Genomic DNA, 26,548 nt, shown 5'->3' on the forward strand with positions numbered 1-26,548 from the left:
AAGAGAGGGTCTTTGATCTACAACAGACTGTGCTAATTTGCATCGACCAGAAGGAAGACTAATCTTTACCCGTAAACACACAAAACTATTTTGCAATCTAAAGACATAACAACCTACAAAGAAGCTTTACTTGCCAAGAAAATCATATATGTAGCTGGCAAGTCTTGTATTTTATTGTGAAATCGGAAATCAACCATCCCAAAATACCACACTCACACCGGGAATGTTAGAATAACACAAGTGCTTTATCAACCATGTTAGCTCCTCAGGAAACGCAGTCATGGGATACAGACAATTATAAACCCGACCCAGAGACACGAACCAAGAAAGAAAAATCATACACATGCAGCAAGAGCTTTAGTTTGTCATCGCTACTAAAGAACCATCAGCAGACACACACAGGAGAAGTAACATGCAATTGCAATGAATGTGTGAAGAACTTTAGTCCATTAGCACTCCTAAAAGATAATCAGCGAACACACACAGGGGAAAAATCATACCATTGCAATGAATGTGTGAAGAACTTCAGTCAGTTATTAGACCTCCAAGTACATAAACGAACACACACAGGGGAAAAACCATTCAAGTGCAGTGAATGTGGAAGTAGTTTTAGTGATTCTTCAACACTCAGGAGTCATCAGCGAACACACACAGGAGAAAAGCCATTCCAGTGCAGTGAATGTATAAAGAGATTCAGTCGGTTATCACACCTCAAATCACATCAGCGAACACACACTGGGGAAAAGCCATTCCAGTGCAGTGACTGTATAAAGAGATTCAGACTGTTATCACATCTCCAATCACATCAGCGAACACACACTGGGGAAAAGCCATTCCAGTGCAGTGAATGTATAAAGAGATTCAGTCTGTTATCACATCTCCAATCACATCAGCGAACACACACTGGGGAAAAGCCATTCCAGTGCAGTGAATGTGGAAGTAGTTTTAGTCATTCCTCAACTCTCAGGAGTCATCAGCGAACACACACAGGAGAAAAGCCATTCCAGTGCAGTGAATGTATAAAGAGATTCAGTCTGTTATCACATCTCCAATCACATCAGCGAACACACACTGGGGAAAAGCCATTCCAGTGCAGTGAATGTGGAAGTAGTTTTAGTAATTCCTCAAATCTAAGGAGTCATCAGCAAACACACATGGAGGAAAAACAATTCAAGTGCAGTGAATGTGGAAGTAGTTTTAGTGATTCCTCAACACTCAGGAGTCATCAGCGAACACACACAGGAGAAAAGCCATTCCAGTGCAGTGAATGTATAAAGAGATTCATTCGGTTATCACACCTCAAATCACATCAGCGAACACACACTGGGGAAAAGCCATTCCAGTGCAGTGAATGTATAAAGAGATTCAGACTGTTATCACATCTCCAATCACATCAGCGAACACACACTGGGGAAAAGCCATTCCAGTGCAGTGAATGTATAAAGAGATTCAGTCTGTTATCACATCTCCAATCACATCAGCGAACACACACTGGGGAAAAGCCATTCCAGTGCAGTGAATGTGGAAGTAGTTTTAGTCATTCCTCAAATCTAAGGAGTCATCAGCGAACACACACTGGGGAAAAGCCATTCCAGTGCAATGAATGTGTAAAGAGCTTTAGTCAGTTATCAACTCTCCAATCACATCAGCGAACACACACAGCGGAAAAACCATTCCAGTGCAGTGAATGTGTGAAGAGCTTCAGTCTGTTATCACATCTCCAATCACATCAGCGAACACACACAGGGGAAAAACCATTCCAGTGCAATAAATGTGGAAGTAATTTTAGTCATTCCGCAACCCTCCAGAGCCACCAGCAAACACACACGGGGGAAAAACCCTCACCCCCCAGCCAGGGAGGAACATCAAACAAGACTGCTCTTCAGCACACCCATCCTTATACATAACACACTACAGGGGTTTGCTCCAGGGTCAAACTCGCTTTAGTTTCACGTTAACAGCAACAAGTTCTAAACTGGAGAATTTATATTTAGGAACAAGGGGTTTATACTTCCATTAGTCGCATAATACATTTGAAACCCAATAATTTATAGATCTGTATTAATGATACATATCCAAACACCACCCATGTATGGACATCCAAGAGCCTTTAAAAACCACACTACAGAGGTGTGTACCAGGATTTACTTTAACATTAACATGAACTAAATTATGATACAGCAAGAACAATCATGATGCTATGAAATGTACACAATGATGACTAAATTTAACATGTTAATAAGACATTTATGTTTTTAGACGTAATAAAACAACAAATTTATTTGAATTCATTGTATTTGACTGCTGAGTGTATATAAGGCGATCTTAGATGTGATTTTATTCCCTAAACTATAAAGATAATTTGTGATGTCAGCAAGAAGCCTAGTTTATTTGGTAATAGAGGGGTCAAATCTTGATAGCATGACTGCTTTCAGCAGGGAGTCTGTCGCAGGTGGTATCAGAGGGGACTATTCTCACCAGTGTGCCTTCTCTCAGAGTGAGAAGCGGTTCTTTGCTTGAGATGGTAATTCGTCTCCTTCTTTGTTAATGAAGAGAGAAGTGCTACCTGTAATACTGAAATCTGGGATTCACAGCTGTTTTGGGAACTTAACACCATCATTGCTGCAGTAATTCCCCTCCTGTGCTGACATTTGATTTTCCCCATTATTCATGACAAGCTCAGCTCGTCACGAGCGTACAAGAGGTGTACCTCATGACGAGCTGAGCTCGTCATGAGCATCGAAGGGGTTAATTCAGTCTTTTTTACCCAATCAATACCTGATTTATTTAGGAAAGCTAAAATATGTCTGTATCTTGGCAGTCCTCTTGTTAATAATCCATAAAAATACCACAGGGATTTAAACATGAATTTGGCAAATACAAAATTGTCTTTTTTTTAAGGTTGTTATATAACACTGCTTTATCTAATAATGTCTGATGGGTTTTCTTCGAGCCCTTTCTTCATCGGAAGAAGTTTTCCATCGACAGACTCAATGGGATTTCCGATGAAAGGCTGACAATCTGTCCAACTCTAAACAAGGATGGTGGGTGGGCCGTTGGTTTGGCTGGTGTAACGCTTTCTTGCATTTTTGATAGAGTGCCCTAAATCCAACCCGCCTTTCTTTAGTGATTTTTCAATTTTGAGTTACATTTGAAGAATGTCCCGCTCATTTATAGTTTGACAGGGGTCCACGGTCTGCCAGAGGAACAGGCGTAACAACCTCCACTACCCCGTTGGCGTACCATGCACCATATTTAGCGATCTCCACCAACCTGGCTATCCCTGTGTCTTCATAGGAGCAACAGGAGCTCCTCTAAAAGCACCTAAAGTTTGGTGAGTGGCTGCCATTTTTCACACGGTTGCACAACAAACTTTTTGGTTTTACTCCTAAAGTGAGAGTTTTCTTTTTGTAAAACCAAAAAATCATGTACTTGATACACTGAGAGCTTTCTACAAGGGAGTCTAGGTCAATTCAATTCAAAAAGTCTTTATTTCGATTATTCATCATAAAAGACAGAAAATTAGATACAATAGTGTACAAGAGTCAAAACTCATCTTAAGACTGTCAGTTAAAAAACGATTAAAAATATAAATAGCAAAGATACTTTAAAACCACAGTAAGAATGGATTAAATCTGATATAATCACAAGATTTTTTATATAAGAACTAGAAAGGCAACGCCTATAAAAATACTCAGTCAAGCCAATTAATACAATAATGCATTTAGCTCAAGGAACCCACTCTTTTTTCCCGAATAGCCCAAGCCCAACTCAAGAATTAAGATACCCCAATAACAGTAGTCTCATTACAACCTGTTTTTAATAGCCTTTTAGCGGCCATTGCGAGACAGGTACCCAAGGATCAACATATAGGTTTTGAGCCACGTACTTCGGGGGAGCTGGTAGGTTGGGCAGACATAAAGAAGGTGGTTAATGTCTTCAGTATGCTCGGGACAAAACGGGCACGCAGCACTTGCTCCGGGGGACCATTTACTGGTAAATTTCCTTGTAGGAAGAGTCTCGACTCGGAACTGGTGGTAAAGCTTGCAATATCTAGGTTTAGTTATTAGATCCCAATAGCTTTCCATCGAAGATTCATCTTTAAAATCACAAAAAGCTTTGGTTAAAGATGAACCAGTCAGAGACGAGAACCTCTCAGTTTTAATGAGGTTCCAATATGCAGCTTTAAAGGCAGATTTGGTTGGAAATGACGCAGTTTCAGGGCAGTCCCATAAATCTCTCATCCCCATCCTGCTAAGCAGGGATTTGATACTGCTTAGCCATACAATTTTGTTTGCCTTGTCGAACCCCCTAACTTCGATCAAACCCCTGGCAAATAAGCAAAGTTCAGGAGTGATCCATAGCCTCCTCCAAAACGCCAACATCCTAAACCGGGCAATATCCTCAATTGGCTGGAAACCCAAGTCTAGCAAAAGGGGGATCCGAGGGGTTGATTTGGGGAGGCCTACAATCGATCTCAGGAATTTATTCTGGGCCTGTGCTAACTGGAACAAATTACACGCGCCCCATATCTCTGCCCCGTACAAAATGGCGGGAATGATTTTAGTGGTGTACATCTTGACAACAGGAACAATAGGTTTGGTAATTGATAAACTGTGTTCCTTAAGCAGGACACCGGCTAGTTGGGAGTGCTTCTTTATTTAGAAAAGACAAGGGGACCCGATAATTGGCTAGGGACCACGGGCAACAATTCTATTAAGAGGAACAATGGTCCTTAGCAGACTGAAGAATGAAAAACGAAAATACAATATAGGCCACAATAGGTTACTATATGAATCCACTGTCCAACCGGACGTGGAGTTTTATTCAACAATAGTTAAGAATATAGTCAACAATTTCTGAAACAACGGTTTCTATGATAGGGCACAAGCGTGTACCCTATATAGGGAAAGAAGTGTGTAGAACAATAAAGATTGATCAAACAAAATAAATAAACAAAAATACAGGCAAAAACTTTGAGCTGTAGCCCCTGCATGTATTATATTATGCAGCGAGTTTAACCAGAAATAGAAACCACAAAAGTTAGGCACAATGGAAAACTGTGGTGCTATTTACAAGTGTCGACGTTTCGATCCCATTGCTCATTAATTCTCGGATCATCATCAGGACCAAATCAATACATTTGCCTGGGAAAAGTAATAATGGCCCGAATTAATTGTGGGCACTTGTTACAGCCATGGGAAACGGCGCCGTAGCCGCAGGATAATTGCCGCTTTTTAGACCCAACCCCTAGTTCAGCAGGGGGGTAAATAAACTTCAGGTGGAGGGGATTGAATCTCCCGTGTTATCCAGGTAGTTGGGAGCTCCCGGGGATCAGGATTGCTGGTCTCTAAGTAGAGCCAGGTCAATTTTTGATTACCAAGCTGGAACTTAAGATCAGGTCTTAGACAATCGTGCTCAGCGCCACCTGCTTCCCTTTGTCTCAAATAGTTGTTCTGTTTGGAGGAAGGAAATTCGGGCCAATTCCGTGGGAGCAGAGGTATCCCTGTGGTAGATCGAGGATAGAAATAACTCAGGTGGAGCTTTTTAATCGTACCCTCCCTACAGTGTTCCCTTCCATCACAGATAAACCGCACAGCTCTGGGGTCTTTAACATTGACAATTATGCAGTCCCCTGCCTGATCCTTACGTCCACTACCCAGCCAGCTCACCCTCCTTACAAACAGTATTTCACCATTAACATGGGGAGGAAGAGGTCTAAAGTTACTAAGCCAGAAAATAACTTTATTCTTCAGCTCTCTGTGGCTTTCCATCTTATCATGTGGAATCTCGGGTATCCCTGTCAGAACCACAGTATAATAAGCTGATTCGGGGGGGAGATCAATACTAGGGTGTTTCTTCGTCCCCCATCTCCCTCTCTTTAGCGGGGTCCTCTTCCACCACTATGGATCTTTCCGCTACCTTCTTGTATTTTCCCCCCAGAACTTCACCTCTGTTGGCAGTTGGGAGGTTTAACTTGCTGGACTCAGCATTACCCCGGTTAACAAATTGGGGGGTGGGCAGGGGAGGAATAGGGGGCTTAGGATTTGAACTAAATGCAGGGGTTTCACCTGGAAGTTTCACTGGCCCTCCCTGAGCTGAATGATTGGGGCTATCCAACAGTCCAAACTTTTTTGTATAGCAACGGAGTTAGCCTCCACAATATTTTCTAATTTCCCCAAATTTTTGAGGACTAGTTTGATTCTTTCAAACAGGGGGAGCATTAATGACTTCATCAAGTGCTCAATCTGGCCAAATAAGTTTTCAGGGAGCTGTGCCATTGGCGGCAGATGCTGGGCCATTTCGGGGGGCTGAGTCTTTCGAACCTCGCTAGAGTGAAGCATGCCAGCTGTAGCGGGCTGGACAGATGTAGCAGCCGCCCTACTAGAGTTGGAGGTTTTAATTACTTTCGGACACCTGCCCCTTTGTACTCCCCGCTTCCTTTTTGCACGCTTGCTGGGGGCGGTGTAGATTTTTCTAGTACTAGCCTCATGTACAGTACTCATAGTTGGAGGAGCCACTGTGGAACAATCATCAGACAGGTCTATGGCCTCCACTGATCTACTGGAATCCATCCTTCTAGTACTAGCCCCATGTACAGGACTCATAGTCGGAGTAGCCACTGTGGAACAATCATCAGACAGGTCTATGGCCTCCACTGATCTGCTGGAATCCATCCTTCTAGTACTAGCCTCCTGTACAGGACTCATAGTCGGAGTAGCCACTGTGGAACAATCATCAGACAGGTCTATGGCCTCCACTGATCTACTGGAATCCATCCTTCTAGTACTAGCCCCATGTACAGGACTCATAGTCGGAGTAGCCACTGTGGAACAATCATCAGACAGGTCTATGGCCTCCACTGATCTACTGGAATCCATCCTTCTAGTACTAGCCTCATGTGCAGGACTCATAGTTGGAGTAGCCACTGTGGAACAATCATCAGACAGGTCTATGGCCTCCACTGATCTGCTGGAATCCATCCTTCTAGTACTAGCCTCCTGTACAGGACTCATAGTCGGAGAAGCCACTGTGGAACAATCATCAGACAGGTCTATGGCCTCCACTGATCTACTGGAATCCATCCTTCTAGTACTAGCCCCATGTACAGGACTCATAGTCGGAGTAGCCACTGTGGAACAATCATCAGACAGGTCTATGGCCTCCACTGATCTACTGGAATCCATCCTTCTAGTACTAGCCTCATGTGCAGGACTCATAGTTGGAGTAGCCACTGTGGAACAATCATCAGACAGGTCTATGGCCTCCACTGATCTGCTGGAATCCATCCTTCTAGTACTAGCCTCATGTGCAGGACTCATAGTTGGAGTAGCCACTGTGGAACAATCATCAGACAGGTCTATGGCCTCCACTGATCTACTGGAATCTCTCCTTCTAGTACTAGCCCCATGTACAGGACTCATAGTCGGAGGAGCCACTGTGGAACAATCATCAGACAGGTCTATGGCCTCCACTGATCTGCTGGAATCCATCCTTCTAGTACTAGCCTCATGTACAGGACTCATAGTCTGAGGAGCCACTGTGGAACAATCATCAGACAGGTCTATGGCCTCCACTGATCTACTGGAATCCATCCTTCTAGTACTAGCCTCATGTACAGGACTCATAGTTGGAGTAGCCACTGTGGAACAATCATCAGACAGGTCTATGGCCTCCACTGATCTACGGAAATCCATCCTTCTAGTACTAGCCTCCTGTACAGGACTCATAGTTGGAGTAGCCACTGTGGAACAATCATCAGACAGGTCTATGGCCTCCACTGATCTGCTGGAATCCATCCTTCTAGTACTAGCCTCATGTACAGGACTCATAGTTGGAGTAGCCACTGTGGAACAATCATCAGACAGGTCTATGGCCTCCACTGATCTACTGGAATCCATCCTTCTAGTACTAGCCTCCTGTACAGGACTCATAGTCTGAGGAGCCACTGTGGAACAATCATCAGACAGGTCTATGGCCTCCACTGATCTACTGGAATCCATCCTTCTAGTACTAGCCTCATGTACAGGACTCCTAGTTGGAGTAGCCACTGTGGAACAATCATCAGACAGGTCTATGGCCTCCACTGATCTGCTGGAGTCCATCCTTCTAGTACTAGCCTCCTGTACAGGACTCATAGTTGGAGTAGCCACTGTGGAACAATCATCAGACAGGTCTATGGCCTCCACTGATCTACGGGAATCCATCCTTCTAGTACTAGCCTCATGTACAGGACTCATAGTTGGAGTAGCCACTGTGGAACAATCATCAGACAGGTCTATGGCCTCCACTGATCTGCTGGAATCCATCCTTTGTTCTACCAGAAGGGTATTGGAGCGTGGCTGTTCGGGTGTGACTACATCCCTGATGGTGCCGAGAGAGGATCGCTTATAAAAAGAGGGATCGGTCGACAATCTCTTCTCAGTGTAAGCTATCTCGCGTTCCAACACATTTGCAGCCCTGATTATAAATTCGTCCATGGTCCTAGTCATAGACCCACCTGTGCAGCTTGTTGCACTTTTTTTCCCTTTCTCTACAGGCAACATCTTGGCAGTTACAACACAGTTATACCAGTCACAACGGACAAGGGATGTAGACAGAACAATATGTTACTCTTAGCGCTGGAAACTATGAACTATAGTCCACAACATACAATATTCATCACCGGCCCCTCCTAACTGTGTTCCAAGTCTTACGGGGGTGGCCCAGCCCGGCCCCCTCCGGCCTGTGACGACCTTGGACGGTCCCGCCCTTATCTCGGGCTTCTCCTGGGCTGCTCCAGCGCAGCGGCGGCCTAGATCCACAATATAGAGCGTATGACATCCTGTGGGCGGGGCAGACAGGGAGCGCGGACCAGGTGTTGACGGTCAGGTAGGGACTCCTGGGTGATTGAGTCCCTGCAACGCCGCTCTCCGACCTGTCAGGATGTTTGCTGGCCTCACAACGTCCACGGCACCTCCAGCCCCGGTAGGTTGCTGATCCCGCTGGTGAAAGACGACGAAGCGGCACCCGCGCAGCGGGTGCGGCGAGTTGCGTTGCAAATATACTACTCCCAGGCAAGGGCTCCACTCGGACAATGAGAGGCAGTGTCCCGCAGGTAGAGGACAAGCAGGGAGTTTTAAACCATGTAGCGTCCTGTGGGCGGGGCAGACAGGGAGCGCTGACCAGGTGTTGACGGTCAGGCAGGGACTCCTGGGTGATTGAGTCCCTGCAACGCCACTCTCCGACCTGTCAGGATGTTTGCTGGCCTCACAACGTCCACGGCACCTCCAGCCCCGGTAGGTTGCTGATCCCGCTGGTGAAAGACGACGAAGCGGCACCCGCGCAGCGGGTGCGGCGAGTTGTGTTGCAAATATACTACTCCCAGGCAAGGGCTCCACTCGGGCAATCAGAGGCAGTGTCCCGCAGGTCATTTTTCATAGATTTTTTCTGTTTGAGACAACCAGTCTTTTCATAGTGTTCCTGAAGAGAAACAAGTAGGTCAGAATGCCTACCATAAGTAGGGCGGACGGTCTGATGTACTTACACCAACGGCCCCAGGTATGTCAGTCATTGTTGTGAGGGTTCCTGAGGTTCAGACCTCTGCTCAAACAGAGGGGAACATTCATAGCTTCTTCTCACCAACCTCCAAAATTCTCCAATTTATTTTTATAATCCGTTTAATACAATTTGCTAATGGATTGTACATGAGAACCACGGCCATGCTTTCATCTCTTCTCATGCATACGGCTGCAGGAGGTTGTCTCTATGATTCTTGGCCTCCTCTTCGCCTGCTTTAGTCCTTCTGGGATAACCTCTTCCACCAATTTATCCTTCAAGGATTCCTGTTGTTTCATTAAAGAGCCTTATTTTAACAGTTTCTCCAAATTTGTAAAACAGTTGAAAGTGGAGATTCTTCCTTAGAGACCTTGGTTGGAAGTTTGAAACATTGTGTCTGGTGTTGTGTAAAACCAGTGTGACGTTCTCAAAGGCTGTGCTGTTGAACCAAATGATGTGTAAAAGAAGTGTGCAGCTCTCTTAGGTTGCAAAAGGACTTATGTAAAGCATTGCGTCTCCATACACTTGCTGCTTAAAGCGACATCATAGTGTCCACCTTCTACCTGGGATCCTATCTGTGTGTCGCCGTCATTATGAGACGCAGGAGCTGCAGAAAGAAGGGCCTGAGGATTCACCTATAATGTGTCGGTATTAAAATGTTACAGATCACAATGCCCATTCACAATTAGTCGAATTGACCCACTCGGTTAAATGGTGCGGCTCTGTCTGTTTTGGCAAATATCTTAAGCTACCTTTCGTCTTCATCGAAGTCTTTCAGAATGATGAACACACTTGGATCGACCATTGTGGACACCACACTTTATTGATGGGAAACCTGTGTGGGAGCATCCATTAATTTGACTATTTAAAGTGGAATAAGGATAAGCAGACCTCCTTTACTGACATATCAGATGTTATGATGTGGTAAGGTAGTCTTTATTGTGTTAAATGCCTGGCCTATCTCTCTCTGATAGGTCTATCAAGTCTAATTGACCATGCTTTTGCGTTTCAGACAGCAATCCTTTGGCTGTGTTGGCTTGGCAGTGTTCTCCTGGAATTCTGTTCTCAATTTCCAGCTGTACAAAACATTTTTAACACCAGTGAATTATCCTGCCTTTCCTGAGCGACCAAATATCTGTGTAGCTACATGTCTTTAAGACTACGAAGCTTGAACATCTGGTCTCAAAATGCTTATTAATGTTTAGGAAACTGCATTGTCCTATATCCTAAAGCACATATATTTCATTAGAATAATCTTCAATCACAAAAATACAAATACATATATTACCTAAACATTGTTTACATGATTATATGGTTATCACAGCAATATTATTTTCCCAAATAGATAACTAGACACACAACCGTTGTAAACTCCCAACACGTTATCCTGTCTGTGTTTGGCCGATATGCAGCATGTCATTATCTTTCTGAGAACTCATGAATGTTTCAATTTATCCAAACAATAACTTTGCCACCACAGAAGGCGACACAAGTCTGCTACCAGCTCCATGATATCTGCCTTACAAGGTCTGACAGTGAATGTGAAAAATATACATGTAGTCTCGCTTGACATATTTTTATCATGCTAGTTCGTAGCAGTTATGTCTCGGATTAATGGGAAGTCCCCCAATGTAGAGTAAAAGTCAGTTGTTAACACTATATGTACCTCATGAATTGACCACTGAATTAGAGAGGTCTTCATCCCAATTTATCACAAGAGCTCCTGCCAGGCGGCTGCCGCATCCATTCCTATGCTGAGAGTCGATCAGAGGGGAGCAGATCTAAGCGCAACTGCTGTGTGTTTTCCTTCCAAAGGAACACTCTTTCTTAACTTAAGTCTGATAGTCACAGCTTCACCGATGTGAGCAGGTATGCAGTGTACGAAGTCCCAAGAAACTCTATAGGCAAGTTAGCTACTCCAAACTCTCATAGTGTAGCACATAGCACTCTCAGTTGCTAAGCTCCACGGAACATTCCACTCTTGTTACAAATTTTAATATTATTCTTGCTGCTAGTAACATACGCGAGTGCTGTTCTAAATGTATTCTGTGTGGTTATTAATCAAGTACTAAGCAACAGGATTAGACGGTTGAAATAAACACTTTTAAACATATATAGTGTCTTTTCCTAGCACAGTGCATGTGAGTGCTAGGCTAAAGAACAACGTTGGGTTTGAATTACCACTGCCTCCCTGACCCCTTTACAGAACTGTTAGTAACCCAGAAAGCTTGGACACCACACCTGCACGTATGCCAGTTGGGTTGTGTGGGAGGAGGGTACATTAACTTTGAATTCTGTTTGAGAGATGGAGCACTGAACTTCGGCCAGGCACCCGTGGGTGGGAAAGCCAAAGCCGATTGAGCTTGGCCAGAACCCTAGTTAATGCAACACAACAATATTGTTTACAAGATTATTGGGTTATCATAAACAATATCTTCAAACTAAAACATTTTATAATCAAAACGTCAATTATCACTGATATTCTTTTAAACCTGTGCACATTTAATTTAATATTTTCTTAGTAAAATATGATACTAACAGTTATGTCACAGGATTTGTCTCTGTTAAATATATAGCCATTCATATTTAATATTTTTCCATGAAGCAATTGACTTAAAAAATAATATATTTTGCACTATCCCTAAATATCTTATAGATTAATTTAATTGACAATACTTGTGCTGAATCAATGTATGAGTCTCAAACATTTATTGTATATCAGTAATTATTGCATTATGTCTCAGCCTACGATTGGTGTAGATAAGTATACCTTTATTTAATGTACGCATTTATTGTCAGGATAACGTCCGCCGTCTTTTGACGAACACAGAATTATTATCAAGTCTTTTTTCTGAACAACAAGGACAGCATTATGACTATAAGTCAAGTTGGTGGAGGAGTAATGCTGTCTTTAATAAGATTGAGGCTTTCAGTGTCTGAAAAGACACTTGGTAGGGTATTGTTAGAAATGGGATCCCTGGTTGGCTAAGGCTTGCACCAAAGCCAGGCAGAGACCACCACTCTAGTCAGGGCAAGGGAGTTACACACCAAAGATAACCCCTGCTCACCCCCTTGGTAGCTTGGCACGAGCAGTCAGGCTTATCCCGGTGGCAATGTGTAAAGCATTTGTGCAACACACACAGCAACAACATACTAGGTACACCACAAAAGGAACTCCACACAAGGTTATATATAAAAATAGCCTCTGTATTAACATAAAACACATTAGGTGGTAATCAAACACGATATACACTGTGCCAACTGGCACTGGGCAATATTTACAGGGGATTATTTACACATGACCGGGCCATGTGGGCCACTGTCAGAATCATCACTTGATAAAAATAGTAAAAGTAAGAACATATCATAAACATAGACCACAACCAGTAAATACTGGTAAACACTATGCTCAGCATCATCCTGTAACATAAATCATATCATGTACAGTATCACAGTAGGCGCGAAATATATTCTGCGCCAACCTCATTAGCCTAAACATAGTAGACCATAACCTCCTAAACATAACTCGCATTAGGAAATAAACTTACTAACATAAACCGCACTAGGGAATCACTCACACCTAAACCACAGTAGGGAATAAAACAAAACATAACACAGTAGCTAAAACCTCATAATCATAAAATCACATCTAGAAGCATAAACCAGGGTGCATAAAACATACCGAATACATTACATTTCCTAGCACCTATAAATCACATCAAGGCCTGGCGCCCTATAAACCTAATAGTCCCCCTGGCCAACTGGCCATCTCTAAGGGGCTCAAATGCCCTCTGTCCAAAAGTCAGGGCGCTGCCAATGCAGCAAGAGTCGGGGGTACGCAATTGCGCAGACCTAAACGTGGCAGCTGGCACTAAGTGCTGCACAGCTGGGAATAGATGGGGGCGAAGGAGTGCGTCTCACTCCTAACTTAAACATATCCCCTTAAAGCAAAGAAAGACCTAAACGGTGCAGCTGCCCACTACTTACTGGGCAGCTGGAAATATAAAATGAGGCATGGGCTCTCAGTGGCCCTTAAAACAAATGTGCCGCCTTCTTTGGAGCCACACGGGGCTCTGAAATCAAATAGCCATACATTTGAGCCAATTAGGCTCTAAAAACAATTATGCCCTGTGGTTGGAGCCACCTAGGCTCTAAGAATAAACATGCCCCCAAGCATTGTGGCCCTCAGGGGCCCCTAAACTACGGGGCCCTCGGTGGAGAGCACGGGGCTCTAAAATATTTATGCCCCCTTATCGTTGGAGCCACCTAGGCTCTAGGATTAACTATGGCAAACGTTAGAGCGGCCTGCTGACAGACGGGCCGCGGTGACTCGGTGCCTCGCACTGGCACTGAAAACAAGATATTCTCCCTTATAGAATGGGAGCAAAATGCGGCCATGTCCCCCTCTCAGCCCTCACTCACCGAGCTATTCATGGGAGCCCTGTTTCACCAGGTGCCAAGCTTCACCCCATCCCCCATCTCCAGACCGGGATTTTACATATGGAACCCACGGGGCAGCAGGCTTATTCCTCGTCCAGCGCTAGGGCTCCCCACAGCTCATGGGAGCCCCGCGTAGGCCACCAGACTTGCCTGTCTTCCGGGCGGCCTCCGCTGGGAAGCCGCTGCAGCAACTTCACTCTGGGCACAATGAGGGGCATGCTCCCTCTTCTTTAAAAATATAAAGCAGGTGGGCACATGCTAAGAGGCAAATACCGCGGGGTGGGCACCCACAGTAAATAAGGAAATAAGCGGGGTGGCACCCGCATTAAAATAAAGAAAATAAGCAGGATAAAAGTGGGGTGGGCACCCGCAAGATAACAATAAATGTAGGGTGGGCATCCGCCGTTGCAGGCATCACGGGGAATCCCCAAGGTGGGGGTTACCTCCCAAAGGGACTGCCGCTCAGCGCTGCGCAGCCCCCAGGCTCTCCCTCTCCTGTGGAAGGTAAATCAAAGCGCGCCTCAGTGCGCAGAAAGGCTGTATAAAGTCTTGAAGATCCTGGAGGAGAAATAAGGGAGAAAAAGGGTTCCAAGAAGGTCTTCCAGGTCCAGGGGCAAAGCAGTGCCCAGGGAGGCGAGCCCTCGTGGCAGCCCCGCCCTGGGCCCCAGCAGCAGCACACCCCGCAGGAACAGCACACCAAGAGTGAACATTTACATGGGGTCACAGCCCCTATATTTATACATTTACCTATGTTTAAGACTGCAGGGCATGGGAGAACCAGATACAACTGGTTCAGGAGCAGTTTGTGTACATGACTCCTTCCTTCTTTTCACAGGACAGGCCAGGGACATCAGACGCACCACAGTGGGCGGAGCCGGCATTGTGGAGGTAAGGCACAGTCCTATTCAGGTCCCAGGTGCAACTCCTCCCTCCCATCTACATGCAGATCTCCCTATCCACCACTGGGCAGACCCATCCTGGCTCCTGGAGCCACCCACATCTTCAAGCATCTCTCAATCACAAGCCAGACAGCAATTCACATCAGGCAGGCAGACTCACAGTACACAGAAAAGCCAAATTCTAAAAGTGCCATTTCTCCACTAGTCATCATAAATCTGCGCACACCATTGCGCAGCATTTATTCTCACGAGTTCGCACATGCTAAACTCGTCCCTGCACTCCTCTCATACCAGGAATTACAATGGACACACATAACCCTCATGCATTCCTGTGGGAGGACAGTCCAATCTCTCCACACGCACTCAGAGAGCGCAGGCACTCTACACTGGGCCACAGTGCTAAAGTGCCCAGAGGTCTAAAATCAATACCACCATGTCAGAGCATAAGGCAAATACTTTAGGGGGGAACCTGCCAAAAGGGCCAAGTTCAACAGGTAGTATATATACCAACTCTGTATCCTTTGTTGTAGGTAGAGAGAGAACCAGCATGACAGGAAGGAGGCCTGGAGGCAGCTGTAGTACTAAAGGTGCTGGAAAAGGCAACTGAGTTTGATAGAGTGGACTGATAGCAAAGGAACCCTTGGACCCGTTGTGGGAACGCCCCCTGAAGCAAAGTGTTTCTTAGTAGCCATGTATGTCCTGTGCTTGACACCTTAGTGGTGTGGCTCACTGGTCAGAGGCGGCAGACCCGGAAGCAGAGAACGGCCCGGGACCAGGGTTCAATTTCCAACGCAACAGGGTCGTGGACCAGGGTCAGCGGACTCGATAATTCTCGCCTCGGTGCCTACTCTAACCAGGGATCACACCGGCAACTCTGGGCATTAGCTTGCCTCATCTCTACAACGGCCCCCCACATTCGCCGGGGATGCCTGGTTTCCCCTTGGAGATACCCAGTAGGGACCATCTCACAGGGATAGCCAGGACGGGTTCCCCAGCGGTCTACAGCGCCACGACGCCTCAGGGCAGCAGTGCGCTTTACAAGACACATACATACATTTACTTAGTCTGGCTATCGCCCTTAGGGATGGGCAGTCTCTAGGAACTATGCTTTCGGTGGCTCTGCTCTCCTATGGTAAAAGGCCAAAGTAGTAACAACCCAGTCAGTACATGTACATGCAAGAGTACGGAATCAGAGGAGACAGGAAAGCACAGGATCGGAGCTATGACTGACCACCCAAAAAGCCCCATTCGGACTGGTCTGGAGAGCACCCCATTGTGCCAAGCTTTAATTATCAACAAAGAGCTATGCGAACTGTCAACAGACTTACGCAAACAAATGATGGAAGGAATGCTGACAATGCAACCATTCTCCCCCAGTCAAAAGATCTGGGTTAAATGCATCGTTCTTTTGCCCACTACGCCACCTCAGTTTGGACCCAGTCAACAGGCTGGCTGCTACAGGGACTATTAGTACCAGGATAACTGTTTGTCTGCCGTTGGAGGAGGAGGGGCAACATCTTCTACGCGCTATATAGTGCCGGACTATCAAATGCAGCGCTGGATAACACACCACTGCAGCTGCCTGGTTAAGGGACTACAAATCTCATGAGACCTGTTGTCTGCTGGGGTAGGAGGAGGGACTGCATCTTCAGCCTGCTTTGTAGCCCATACTGTCTCCTGCAGCACAGGATGCCAGGCGCACGTCTTCATTCAGCCTGAAACTGTTAGTTTAGCTGAGAGGCTGCTCTGCATTTCCCTGTATGCAGGCAGCTGCACAAAGTAACTTCACAGCTGGGAGCCCCTAAAGCAATTGTGAAAGTGACACAGCTCGGAGCTCTGCAGTCATGGACTGTCTGCACAACAATTTGAGTTCTGGTCAGTTTCGTAAAGCTGGCTCAGGCCTGCTCACCGCACGGGCCTCTCACGAGTGCCCTTACTTATATTTCAGGTTCCTTGCAGCAGTAAGGTCAGTTAAGATAATGAAATGAAAAGAACAGATTGCAACACTTAGTGAGCTTTTGAAAATATATTTAGTTTATCAAATAAAAGTAAGTTAGCGTATAGCAGACAAAGAAACCGTATAGGTACAGTTAGGAAAAAAGTGAACTGACATGGCCAGCACTGGCTGCGTCACAGCTCTTTGTTTTCTCACGGCAGGTTGGTAGTACAGGTGCTAGGGTAAGATGTTGCTTTATAAGTCTAGGTAGCTGTGTAAGTACATATATTTAAAAATAGGTTAACCTGTTGCAATTCAAGTCTGTAAAAAAATATAATCAGGAAATTGGCTTTAAATGGTTGAAAGAAACATATGTATCCAGGATGTACATCTGTCAATTACATACAGTCAAAAGGAGAGCTGACCTCGCGGTACCTCTGCCAGTAGGTGTTCGAGGCCTCTGTCTGCCTCTCTGCTTGTGTCCGTTTTTGTGCTTTCCTTGTCTGTGTCTGTTATTACTGCGCCTTGTTATTGTGCTTTTTTGATTGGTGCCTCTTTGCCTGTTTTATTTTTTTTCTTTATCTGTCTTTCCTGTTGTTCTGTTGTGTCCTCTGTCCACGGTTTTTCCTGCCGCTGCTGCCCCTGTTGCCTTTCCCCCCTGCTGGTTTCCTGCTCCCACCTCCCAGCTGCGCTTCCATTCCGTACTTAATGATGGCCACTGCGAGGGAGCGTGATCAAGACCCCTGACCTCCTGACCAGGGACCTGCTCTCTCCCCCAGCAGTTCCGCTGTTGTGCTGCCACCGCTGACCCCAAGTCACCTCTGCCAGTAGGTGATCGAGGCCTCTGTCTGCCTCTCTGCTTGTGTCCGTTTTTTGTGCTTCCCTTGTCTGTGTCTGGTATTACTGTGCCCTGATGTCTTTTTATTGTGGTTTTTCTGATTTGTCCTCTTTGCCTGATTTTTCTTTTTCTTCATCTGTCTTTCTTGTTGTTCTGTTGTGTCCTCTGTGCCCGGTTTTTCCCACCGCTGCTGTCTCATGGCCCCTCCCCCCTGCTGGTTTCTTGCTCCCTCCTCCCAGCTGTGCTTCCCTCCCCCATCCCTATTTAATGGCATTCGCTGCATGCCAAAGGCATGCCCGCATGCACCCGTCCGCGACCCATCAGTATCCAGCGCCAGGGACCCTGGATCTCCGGCCACCCACCGCTACGACAGAACTGCCCTCCTTGCACTTGACCCTGGCAGGAACAACTGCCAGCTGTCCACACCAAACACCACCCACGGCCAGTTCTCCTGCCATCACTGCCGCCAGACCTTCACCTCCATCCGCACCACTATGGCCACCGCACCCACATCGGTCGCCAATACCTCTGAAGTCCTGAGATGCATCCTCCTTAGCATGCGCTCCATGTACAGCCACGCCATAGAGTTCTGGGACTTCATCGACACCCTCTCAACAGACATCACCTTCTTCACGAAACCTGGAACGCCTCAAAATCGCCTCCACCATCCCTGACGAATACAAGATGAAGAGGAAGGACCGCCCAGGAGGAGGACTTCGTACACAAGAGCTCCCTCTGACTCATGACCTTGAGTTCAAGCGACAAAACGTCCACCACAAAGCCCTCCATTTCAGGATCCAGACCAGCCCCAGAAGGACCCTAAGAAGTACCCTCAGCTACAGACCTCCTAGACCTTGAACTGTGTTCACCTCCACCTTCGCCAACCTCATAGCACCCCACGCCATCGTCTCCACAGACTACATACTCATCGGAGACCTCAACTTGCACGTCGACAATATCAGTGACCCCAACTCCCCCATCCTCCTGGACAACCTCACCAACCTCGGACTGAAACAACTTGTCACCACCCCCACCCACAAGGCAGGACACACCCTCGACCCCATCCTCATAGTAGGTAACAACATCCACTTCAGCCGAATGCACTTACTACTTTTGGCATTCGCAGATTGAACTTACTACGTTTGGTATTCACAGAAGTTAGGATTTTGTCTTAAGTCTAACTTAATACAGACTTAAGACAGATTTAAGACTGACTTAAGACAGACTTAAGACAAAATCCTAACTTCTGTGAATACCAAAAGTAGTAAATTCATTCTGTGAATGCCAAAAGTAGTAAGTGCATTCTGTGAATACCAAAATAGTATTAAGATTAGGATTGAGTCTTAAATTCATTCTGTGAATCGGGCCCTATATGATCTGGTGAATAAAACTGTAGGGTATTTTTCTCTATTTACTTTGCTATGTACCGTGAATGGCATTTGAAAAACCTGATAAATAAAGCCTTTCAAAAAATAAAATGAAAACATAAATAAGCTGCCCAGTTTAATTGCACCACTAACACATATTCTCATATATTGAATGAAATATAAACTGTCACTTCCAGTTGGCAACTTTCTGTAAATACTCATTCTTTTGAAGATGCTCATGTGCAATGAAGCTGTAAATACTTTTTTACATCAGCAACCAAGGGTGAGACCTTGTGTGTGGACTGTGTGTATATTAAAAACATCCACCTATGTGACATCTAAAAACCCAGAACCTGCCACAAAATGCTTGTTTGTTTATATTCACTCGAGCCTGGGTGTGATGGTTCTTTAAGTGTCCAGCAGAGGGCGGGCTTCGCCTGCCGATAAAATTCTCTGAGCACATTGGATGAAAGGAAGAAGGGTTTCCTGTTCCAGGTCAGCGGTGGCAGAGACAGCACCAGCATTGGATGCTGATATTACTTCCTGCTACTCTATCTGTATCCAGCCTGCTGCACAGGAGGAAGGATGCTGTGTCTGTGCAGTTATCTTCTTCCTCTCACAGACACCCTCCTCTCCAGACCCCAAATCTGCACCTACCCCACCCCAGCCCTAGGTGGAAGACAGAGCCTGGAAATGTCTGCACAGGTTTCTGCTCAGGTAGGAGATTGTCAGCACCTTGTGCTATGTTTGTAGAAATGGACTGAATAGTCTTGGAGTAAATCTCTGCCAGGAGCCAGGCTCTTCTATCCAGGGACCTCTGGGGGACTTTCCACCTGGCCCTGAATGTGTTCTATGGTCATCATTTGTGTTATAGATGGGATCTGTGCACACTGCCCTGTATCATATTACACTGTGAAGAATCTGTACTACTGCACTGCATCTTGCTGCACTATCAATCAATCAATCATTTGTAAAGCGCACTACATACCCGCGAGGGTCTCAAGGCGCTGGGGGAGGCAGTCCTGTCAAGTATCATGCATCAGTCGTGACACTAACGCATTTCAGTGCGGTGCTCTGCATCACCGCACTGAAATGCATTGTCACGCATAAAGCATAGTGGCTAAGTTGCCTGTTAAGTGCCGCCTACAATCTGTGTGTGTCAGCTGTCAGTGCAGTGCGCTGCATGTAACTTGCCTGTGAGCACTGCTGCCGCAGCCTTGGGGCACTCCCAGCTGAGTTAGCTAATGCTTGGAGGGCAGTGCTACAATGTATCTTCTTGGGAGTGTTCCTGCGGCGCTGCGCAGCTCTGAGTCACTGTGTTAGCCTGCCTGGCGCCCCTGCAGAGTTGCGCTCAATAGCTACTACCGCGAGAGCTGTGGCCCAGTCAGATTGTGGGACACAATTTGTGGACTTGGTGCCGTGGGACGTCACGTCCTGTTGCATTAGGCCAAGAAGTGTGAGAGAGGCAGTTTGCGTGTAGCTCTGGCCGTAAATTAGTCATGACGCGGTCCACAGTGCAACTGCTCCCACCGGCCGGGCCTGACCGCCCGCACTGTGTGGGCCAATTATAATTGCATATTGTGTACAATAACGGCCGTTGCCCGCCGCCGAATATTATAAATTAATTTCAGAGCCCGCCTGGCCGAGGGAGAGTGGAATGGACAGGGCGTTATGGAGTGAATCAGTGACTCACTAATCGTCACTGTTGGTAGCAGCGTCCGCCAGGACTCACTGAGGAATGAAATTATAATCATGGTGCCAGGCGGGGGCTCTTTCCAACTCCGTCCGCCGTGTGCTAGCTGCTGTTATTCCCACCCACCCACCCCCTGAGAATTCAATATTTTACTGCAGCTGACGGCGAGGAGTCGTGACATAGGAGCTGTCAGGACAGTCTGTTACCTGGCGGCCTCGCCCGGAACTCGCAAGAGTGACAGGACAGTGCCTAGGCCTGGGCGAGCGACTATCACTGGAGGCAGGCCAGGAGGGCAAACTCTAATTGCCACGTCCCCCGTGGTGGCTGGCGGCCCGAGCCTGCCTGTAATTTCAGGTGGGCCAAAAAGTTCAAGGGCAGAATTGGTTGAGTGTTATGGGAGCCAGGCAACCAATCTGCTACCTCTGAAGTAGATTATCGTCAGCATGCACTTGACATGTACACCTGCCTCACCTGAATGACGGTAAGAGTGGCAATGTTTTCATAAACAGAAGATATTGTGACGTGGATACTCACTACTGATTTCAATCAATCAATCAATCAAAGACATTTATAGAGCGCACTACATACCCGTAGGGTCTCAAGGCGCTGGGGGTGGGGGGGTGCCGCTACTGCTCGAACAGCCAGGTCTTCAGCTTCTTCCTGAAGGAGAGGTGGTCTTGGGTCAGGCGCAGGTCGGTCGGGAGGGAGTTCCAGGTCTTGGCGGCCAGGTAGGAGAAGGACCTTCCTCCTGTAGTCGCTCTTCGGATGCGGGGGACGGCGGCGAGGGCGTGGTTGGCTGATCGGAGGTGGCGTTTGGGAGCGTAGAAGTTGATTCGGCTGTTGAGGTAGCTCCGGCCTTGGTCGTGTAGGGCTTTGTGTGCGTGGGTGAGGAGGCGGAAGGTGATTCTTTTGTTGACGGGGAGCCAGTGTAGGTCTCTCAGATGTCCGGAGATGTGGCTGGTTCGTGGGATGTCGAGGATGAGTCTGGCTGAGGCGTTCTGGATCCGCTGGAGTCTCTTCTGGAGCTTGGCGGTGGTACCGGCGTAGAGGGCGTTGCCGTAGTCCAGTCGGCTAGTGACGAGGGCCTGGGTGACGGTCTTCCTGGTCTCGGTGGGGATCCACCAGAAGATCTTCCGTAGCATGCGTAGGATGTTTGTGCTAACCTCGAGCTTTGCGAGAGAAAAGTTGGTGTTTTTCCTGAATAGAGGTGGTCCCGAGTACAGTGACTGTTACCTAGATTTATTTAAAGCAATATTTGTATTATAGTTTATTAGCTTGTTGCGTGAGCCAAATACAAGATCCAAGCAAGGTAAGTGCAGGATAAATAATTAATTCACTTCGCAGGGTAGAGAGCACAACAGAGCTCTTCTGCTTTTGCATTCACAATCCTGAAGCACTGTAGCAATAAAAATCGCAACCTGCATTAGTGTCACTGAGCAATATAATTAGAAGAGTAATTGTTGCTAAATACGTGCGCAATAAACTATTTTAAACCGTGCACGTTATATTTTTATCGCCCAGGCAACAGCTGTAGCCCGGCACCAGTCCACAGAACTCACTGTCTTTCGAGTGCAGCTCTCTTTTATTCTCTCTCTGTCTTTGATAGTCTCGCTGACAGCTCTTACCTGTTTATATGCTGCTACAGTGCTTATATAAAGTTTACTTCATGCTTACGACTACTCTTCAACGTGGTTACTAATGGGGAATGTCATTCAGGAATGGCCATGACACTTTCTATATTGCTACCATTACTCTTTTTGACTGTAATGCTCCTTCCAGGCTTTTGTGTTTAGGATTATTGGGACATCATCCTGAGCTGGGAAACTGATAAATAAGTGCCCCTTCTCCCAAAATGTATGGTGTGTTAATAAAACAAATACAACTGCACACCCCTTTTGTTGCCTGTGTCAAACATTACCCGTTTCTCTTTTGGTGTGTGTCATCGTCTGCCATATATTTGGATTTTCCCGTAAGGGGACTTAAGCCCACATGCATCATTGTCAATTGCATTCGCAAACGGTGCGAATCGCAATTTTCGCCGTTTGCGAATGCAATTTACGAAATTGGGATGCATCATGTTTTTCGCAATTTTAGGAATCGCAATCATGTTGCGATTTCTAAAATTGCGATTGCATTTAAGAAATCGCAATTTTAGATTTCTTAAATGCAATGCATGAACATTTTCAATTTGCGAATTCGCAAATAGGGAGAGGTAAATTACCATGAAGTTGACCTTCATGGTAATTTGCGAAAAGTTACAAAAATGCACAAAAGTGCATTTTTTTGAAAGTTTAATTTTACACACACACATGCCCTTGGGGCATGTGTGTGTGAAAAATGCACTTAAAGTTATATTTCAGGGGTGTAGGGGGGGTCCTTTGGACCCCCCCTGCACTCTTGAAATTGCATTCTTAATTTGCAATTCGCAAATTGCTAATCGCAAATTGAGAATGACTTCCCATTGATTCCTATGGGCCTCCAGGCCCATAGGAATCAATGGGAAGGGATTCCTTAATTGCGATTCGCAAATTGTGAATCGCAATTAGGGAAATTTAAGAAATCGCAAAACAAAATTGCGATTTCTTAATGCATAGCCGTTTGCGATTTCTTAATTGCGATTCCTTAATTTTCGCAATTAAGAAATCGCAAATGGCAACAATGATGCATCTGGCCGATACTGTTTTACACACAACAGCACCCTGGCTGGCTGTAACCTATATGTACCCCTCGTCTTCATTGCTTGATTTTACTCGGGAGAAAGTGTCACTCCTAGTCGTTGAAATGTCACTCATATTTACACAGAAATTATGAAAATGTCACACATAGCAATCTCAAACCTTGGCAGCTATGGGGAGGGGGTTGCTACTGATCAAACAGGCAGGTCTTGAGCATCCTCCTGAAGGTCAGCAGGTCTTGGGTCTGTCATAGGCTCAGTGGGAGGGTGTTCCATGTCTTGGCAGCGAGGTGGGAGAAGGATCTCGGTGGTTGTTCTTCAGATGCACGGGACAGTGGCGAGTGAGAGGTCGGCGGAGCGTAGCTGGCGGTAGGGGATGTAGAAGGAGAGCCGTCTGTTGAGGTAGGCTGGGCCGGTCTTGTGGAGTGCCTTGTGTGCGTGGATGAGGAGCTTGAAGGATATCCTCCACTATGAGAAATCTGTGCACACTCTTTGCTCGGCTCTCGCTGTTAGTTTGTTGACTTGCCCACCTCTACCCCTCTGTCAGAAGCATGTCCCTCACGCAATTGAACATCAATCTTTCCCTGCTGCCATGTGCCCCTTTGCCCCTGTTTCCATATCTCAGTCTAGGTAAAACCTCAGTCATTGCAATAGTTTCCAGCCGCATAGGTTGGGTTATAGCAGTATCTGCTGCAGAGGTTGTGCGTCTGCTGCAGGGATTGTGTGTGTGCACTAACCTTGGGTCTGTCGGGTAGGAGGCCTTTCAAGCAGTGGAACGTACATGTCTGTGTTTTTGATGTACCTCTGCAAGTTGGATGTATGTGTATCTGAACAGGGTAGAGTTGTCTTCGCAGGCTGTGTCTGTATGTATGTACGTGTGTGTGTGTGAGTGTGTATGAGGCACATCTACAGTGTGTCTTTTTTGAAGTGTGTTTGTCTTAGCAGATGTTGGCGGGACTGTCAGTCACTCTTCTTGGCCTTTCCTCTCTGTAACGACATCTTTAGGATCATTTGCTGTAACAGGGACTGCTCTGTGCAGAATAGTCAGGTACTACTCGGCACAAAGCAGATGTCTGAGCAAAGTTGCGTGTGAAGTTTTACTTCTTCCAGACAGTTTGGAAGAATTTGGCAAGTTTGAGCACGACTTCCAAATATGTGAGTGCCCACAAGCACCTAGGGCTACTTGAATGTCAATGCTTCAAGGGGTTGCTGCACTCTCTCATCAACGGTGTGTTGATGAGGATTATGCTAAGATGTGAAGCCTACATGAAGGATTCCAAGAGACTCTTGAAGTCATTCTGCTCTATTTGTCACTTCAGCAGGAAGGGGAGAACAAGATGAGCGAGCAGAAAAAGCAAGAAGAGACCAGAGAAGAGAAATAAGAGTGATACAGAGAGAAAACACACGAAGGGTGGAGAAAGGTAATTAATAGATATCAGCCATAATATGAAAGAAAGAAATTTGTAGGGGAGGGAGCAAGAGTTCTAAAAGATGGCCAGGAAAAGAAATGAGCATTAATTATAACTTGCCAAAAGTTTAATTATATTTTCTGAGCTAAAAATGTGTTTTAAGTGTGATGTGAATGTGAGTCTTGAAGAGTTATAGGTGTAAAGTGCTGTTTAGTGGTATCAATATTTGAGCCAACGTTAGAGCTATGGATCTGAACTAAATGGAGGGATCAATGTATTTTCCTGCGGGTTACCAATTTCAGCTCTAGTGAGATAGTTAAGAGGTCCAAGGTTCCAACTTCCCTCCTTGATAAGTGGGTTTATGCACATACGGCAGAGATCTGTGTTACCTATGTAGCATACATATTAATCCTAATAAGTGCTGTTGGGAATGTCCCTTTCTAGTGTTCTTTCAATCAACAATTTTTCTGCTTTTTTCCCTCCTGGTTTTCCGCTGATCTATGTGCTAGCCTAAAAACTTTAATCTCTTTTTACACTGCCATTGAGTGCCAATATGCTGTGCTTGCCATATACATACTGGTGATTAGTGTATACATGATTGGCTAATTTGAATTTGCTGTAAGTCCATTGTCTAGAAGTCAGACATATACCTAGGGCATGTAACTCAACACCTTCTTCATGGGTCTGCAGAACTGGTTGTGCCACCCACGGAGGTAGTTGTTTAAATGTGCACAGATTTGCCATGACAGGGCCTGTATGTGCAGGTTACTGTTACTCGATTTGGGATTTCAGAAGCTTCTTGCCAATGTTTTGCATTTCTCTTGCTATATCTGAGTACTCCCTGGGGACAGGGGTCGGTGTCGGGAAGAGGTAGGGCATGTAGGTGTCTTCGCAACATACACTGGTAGTGAATGGAACCGAGTAATGTGTTTGGTACGGTAGGTCCTGCTTCTCGTATTGGATTGGCATGAGGGACCAGTGGAAAGGCTATTGAGCTGGATTTCCTGCATGCCGAAGATTGGCAGTATAGTGTTTGATATAGATGATTTCTTAAAGCAGCGATCCCTGTCCTTGCCTGGTGGGTTGCCCCCCCCCCCCCCGCTGCAGCTGCACCAGCCCTTGTGCCTGACCCTAGTTCCTGGTTCAGACATTCCTGCTGCCCATTGCTGGGTACTGTTTTTTTCCCTCCCCCCCTGCCCGCAGTCTGCTTTCCAGCTGTTGCGGCCCCGCCCCCGCGCCCATTCGCTTAAACCTGCCACCCACCTCCCAGCTACTCCGCCCCCCTGCTCCCTTTAATCTGGACACATTGCGCGGTGAGGAGAGCGACCCCCGACCTTGCCTGGTAGGTCGCTACCCCCCACCCCAGCTGCAGCTTCACCAGCCCTTGTGCCTGACCCTCGCTCCTGCCTCAGACATTCCTGCTGTCCAAGAATCTGCAGGGGCTTCTCTAAGAATTCAGACGCCCCTGCAGATGTCTCAAGAAGAACAGGAGAAACAGCAAATCCTCCGAGGACTGCATCACCTACAAGATTACCATGACAGGATACCACCAACACTTCCAGATCCACAAAATGGACGTTCATCCAGAACAAGACCCTTGCCAACTCCAGCAGCTCAAAGGAACTCTTCAGCATCATCCAGGAATTCACCAAACCCCCCAACAAAACCACAGATATCACCCCCTCCTAGGACCTCTGCAACAAGCTCGGCTCCTACTTCCATCAGAAAATCAAGGGCCTCTACGACAACTTCAGT

General features: G+C 46.3%; 1 protein-coding gene across 1 annotated transcript in view; it reads left to right on the forward strand.

Annotated features, from left to right (window-relative positions):
* Positions 1–254: 254 nt before the first annotated feature.
* LOC144758091 (uncharacterized) overlaps positions 255–26,548 on the forward strand; it is an 82,723-nt gene continuing 56,429 nt past the window's right edge. Inside the window, exon 1 of the mRNA XM_078646411.1 lies at positions 255–1,877. Coding sequence (XP_078502537.1) covers positions 255–1,877 — 1,623 coding nt within the window. The remainder of the gene's footprint in view (positions 1,878–26,548) is intronic.

This window comes from Lissotriton helveticus, chromosome 1_1 (genome assembly GCF_964261635.1).
Source record: "Lissotriton helveticus chromosome 1_1, aLisHel1.1, whole genome shotgun sequence".
In the NCBI taxonomy this organism is placed as follows: domain Eukaryota; kingdom Metazoa; phylum Chordata; class Amphibia; order Caudata; family Salamandridae; genus Lissotriton; species Lissotriton helveticus.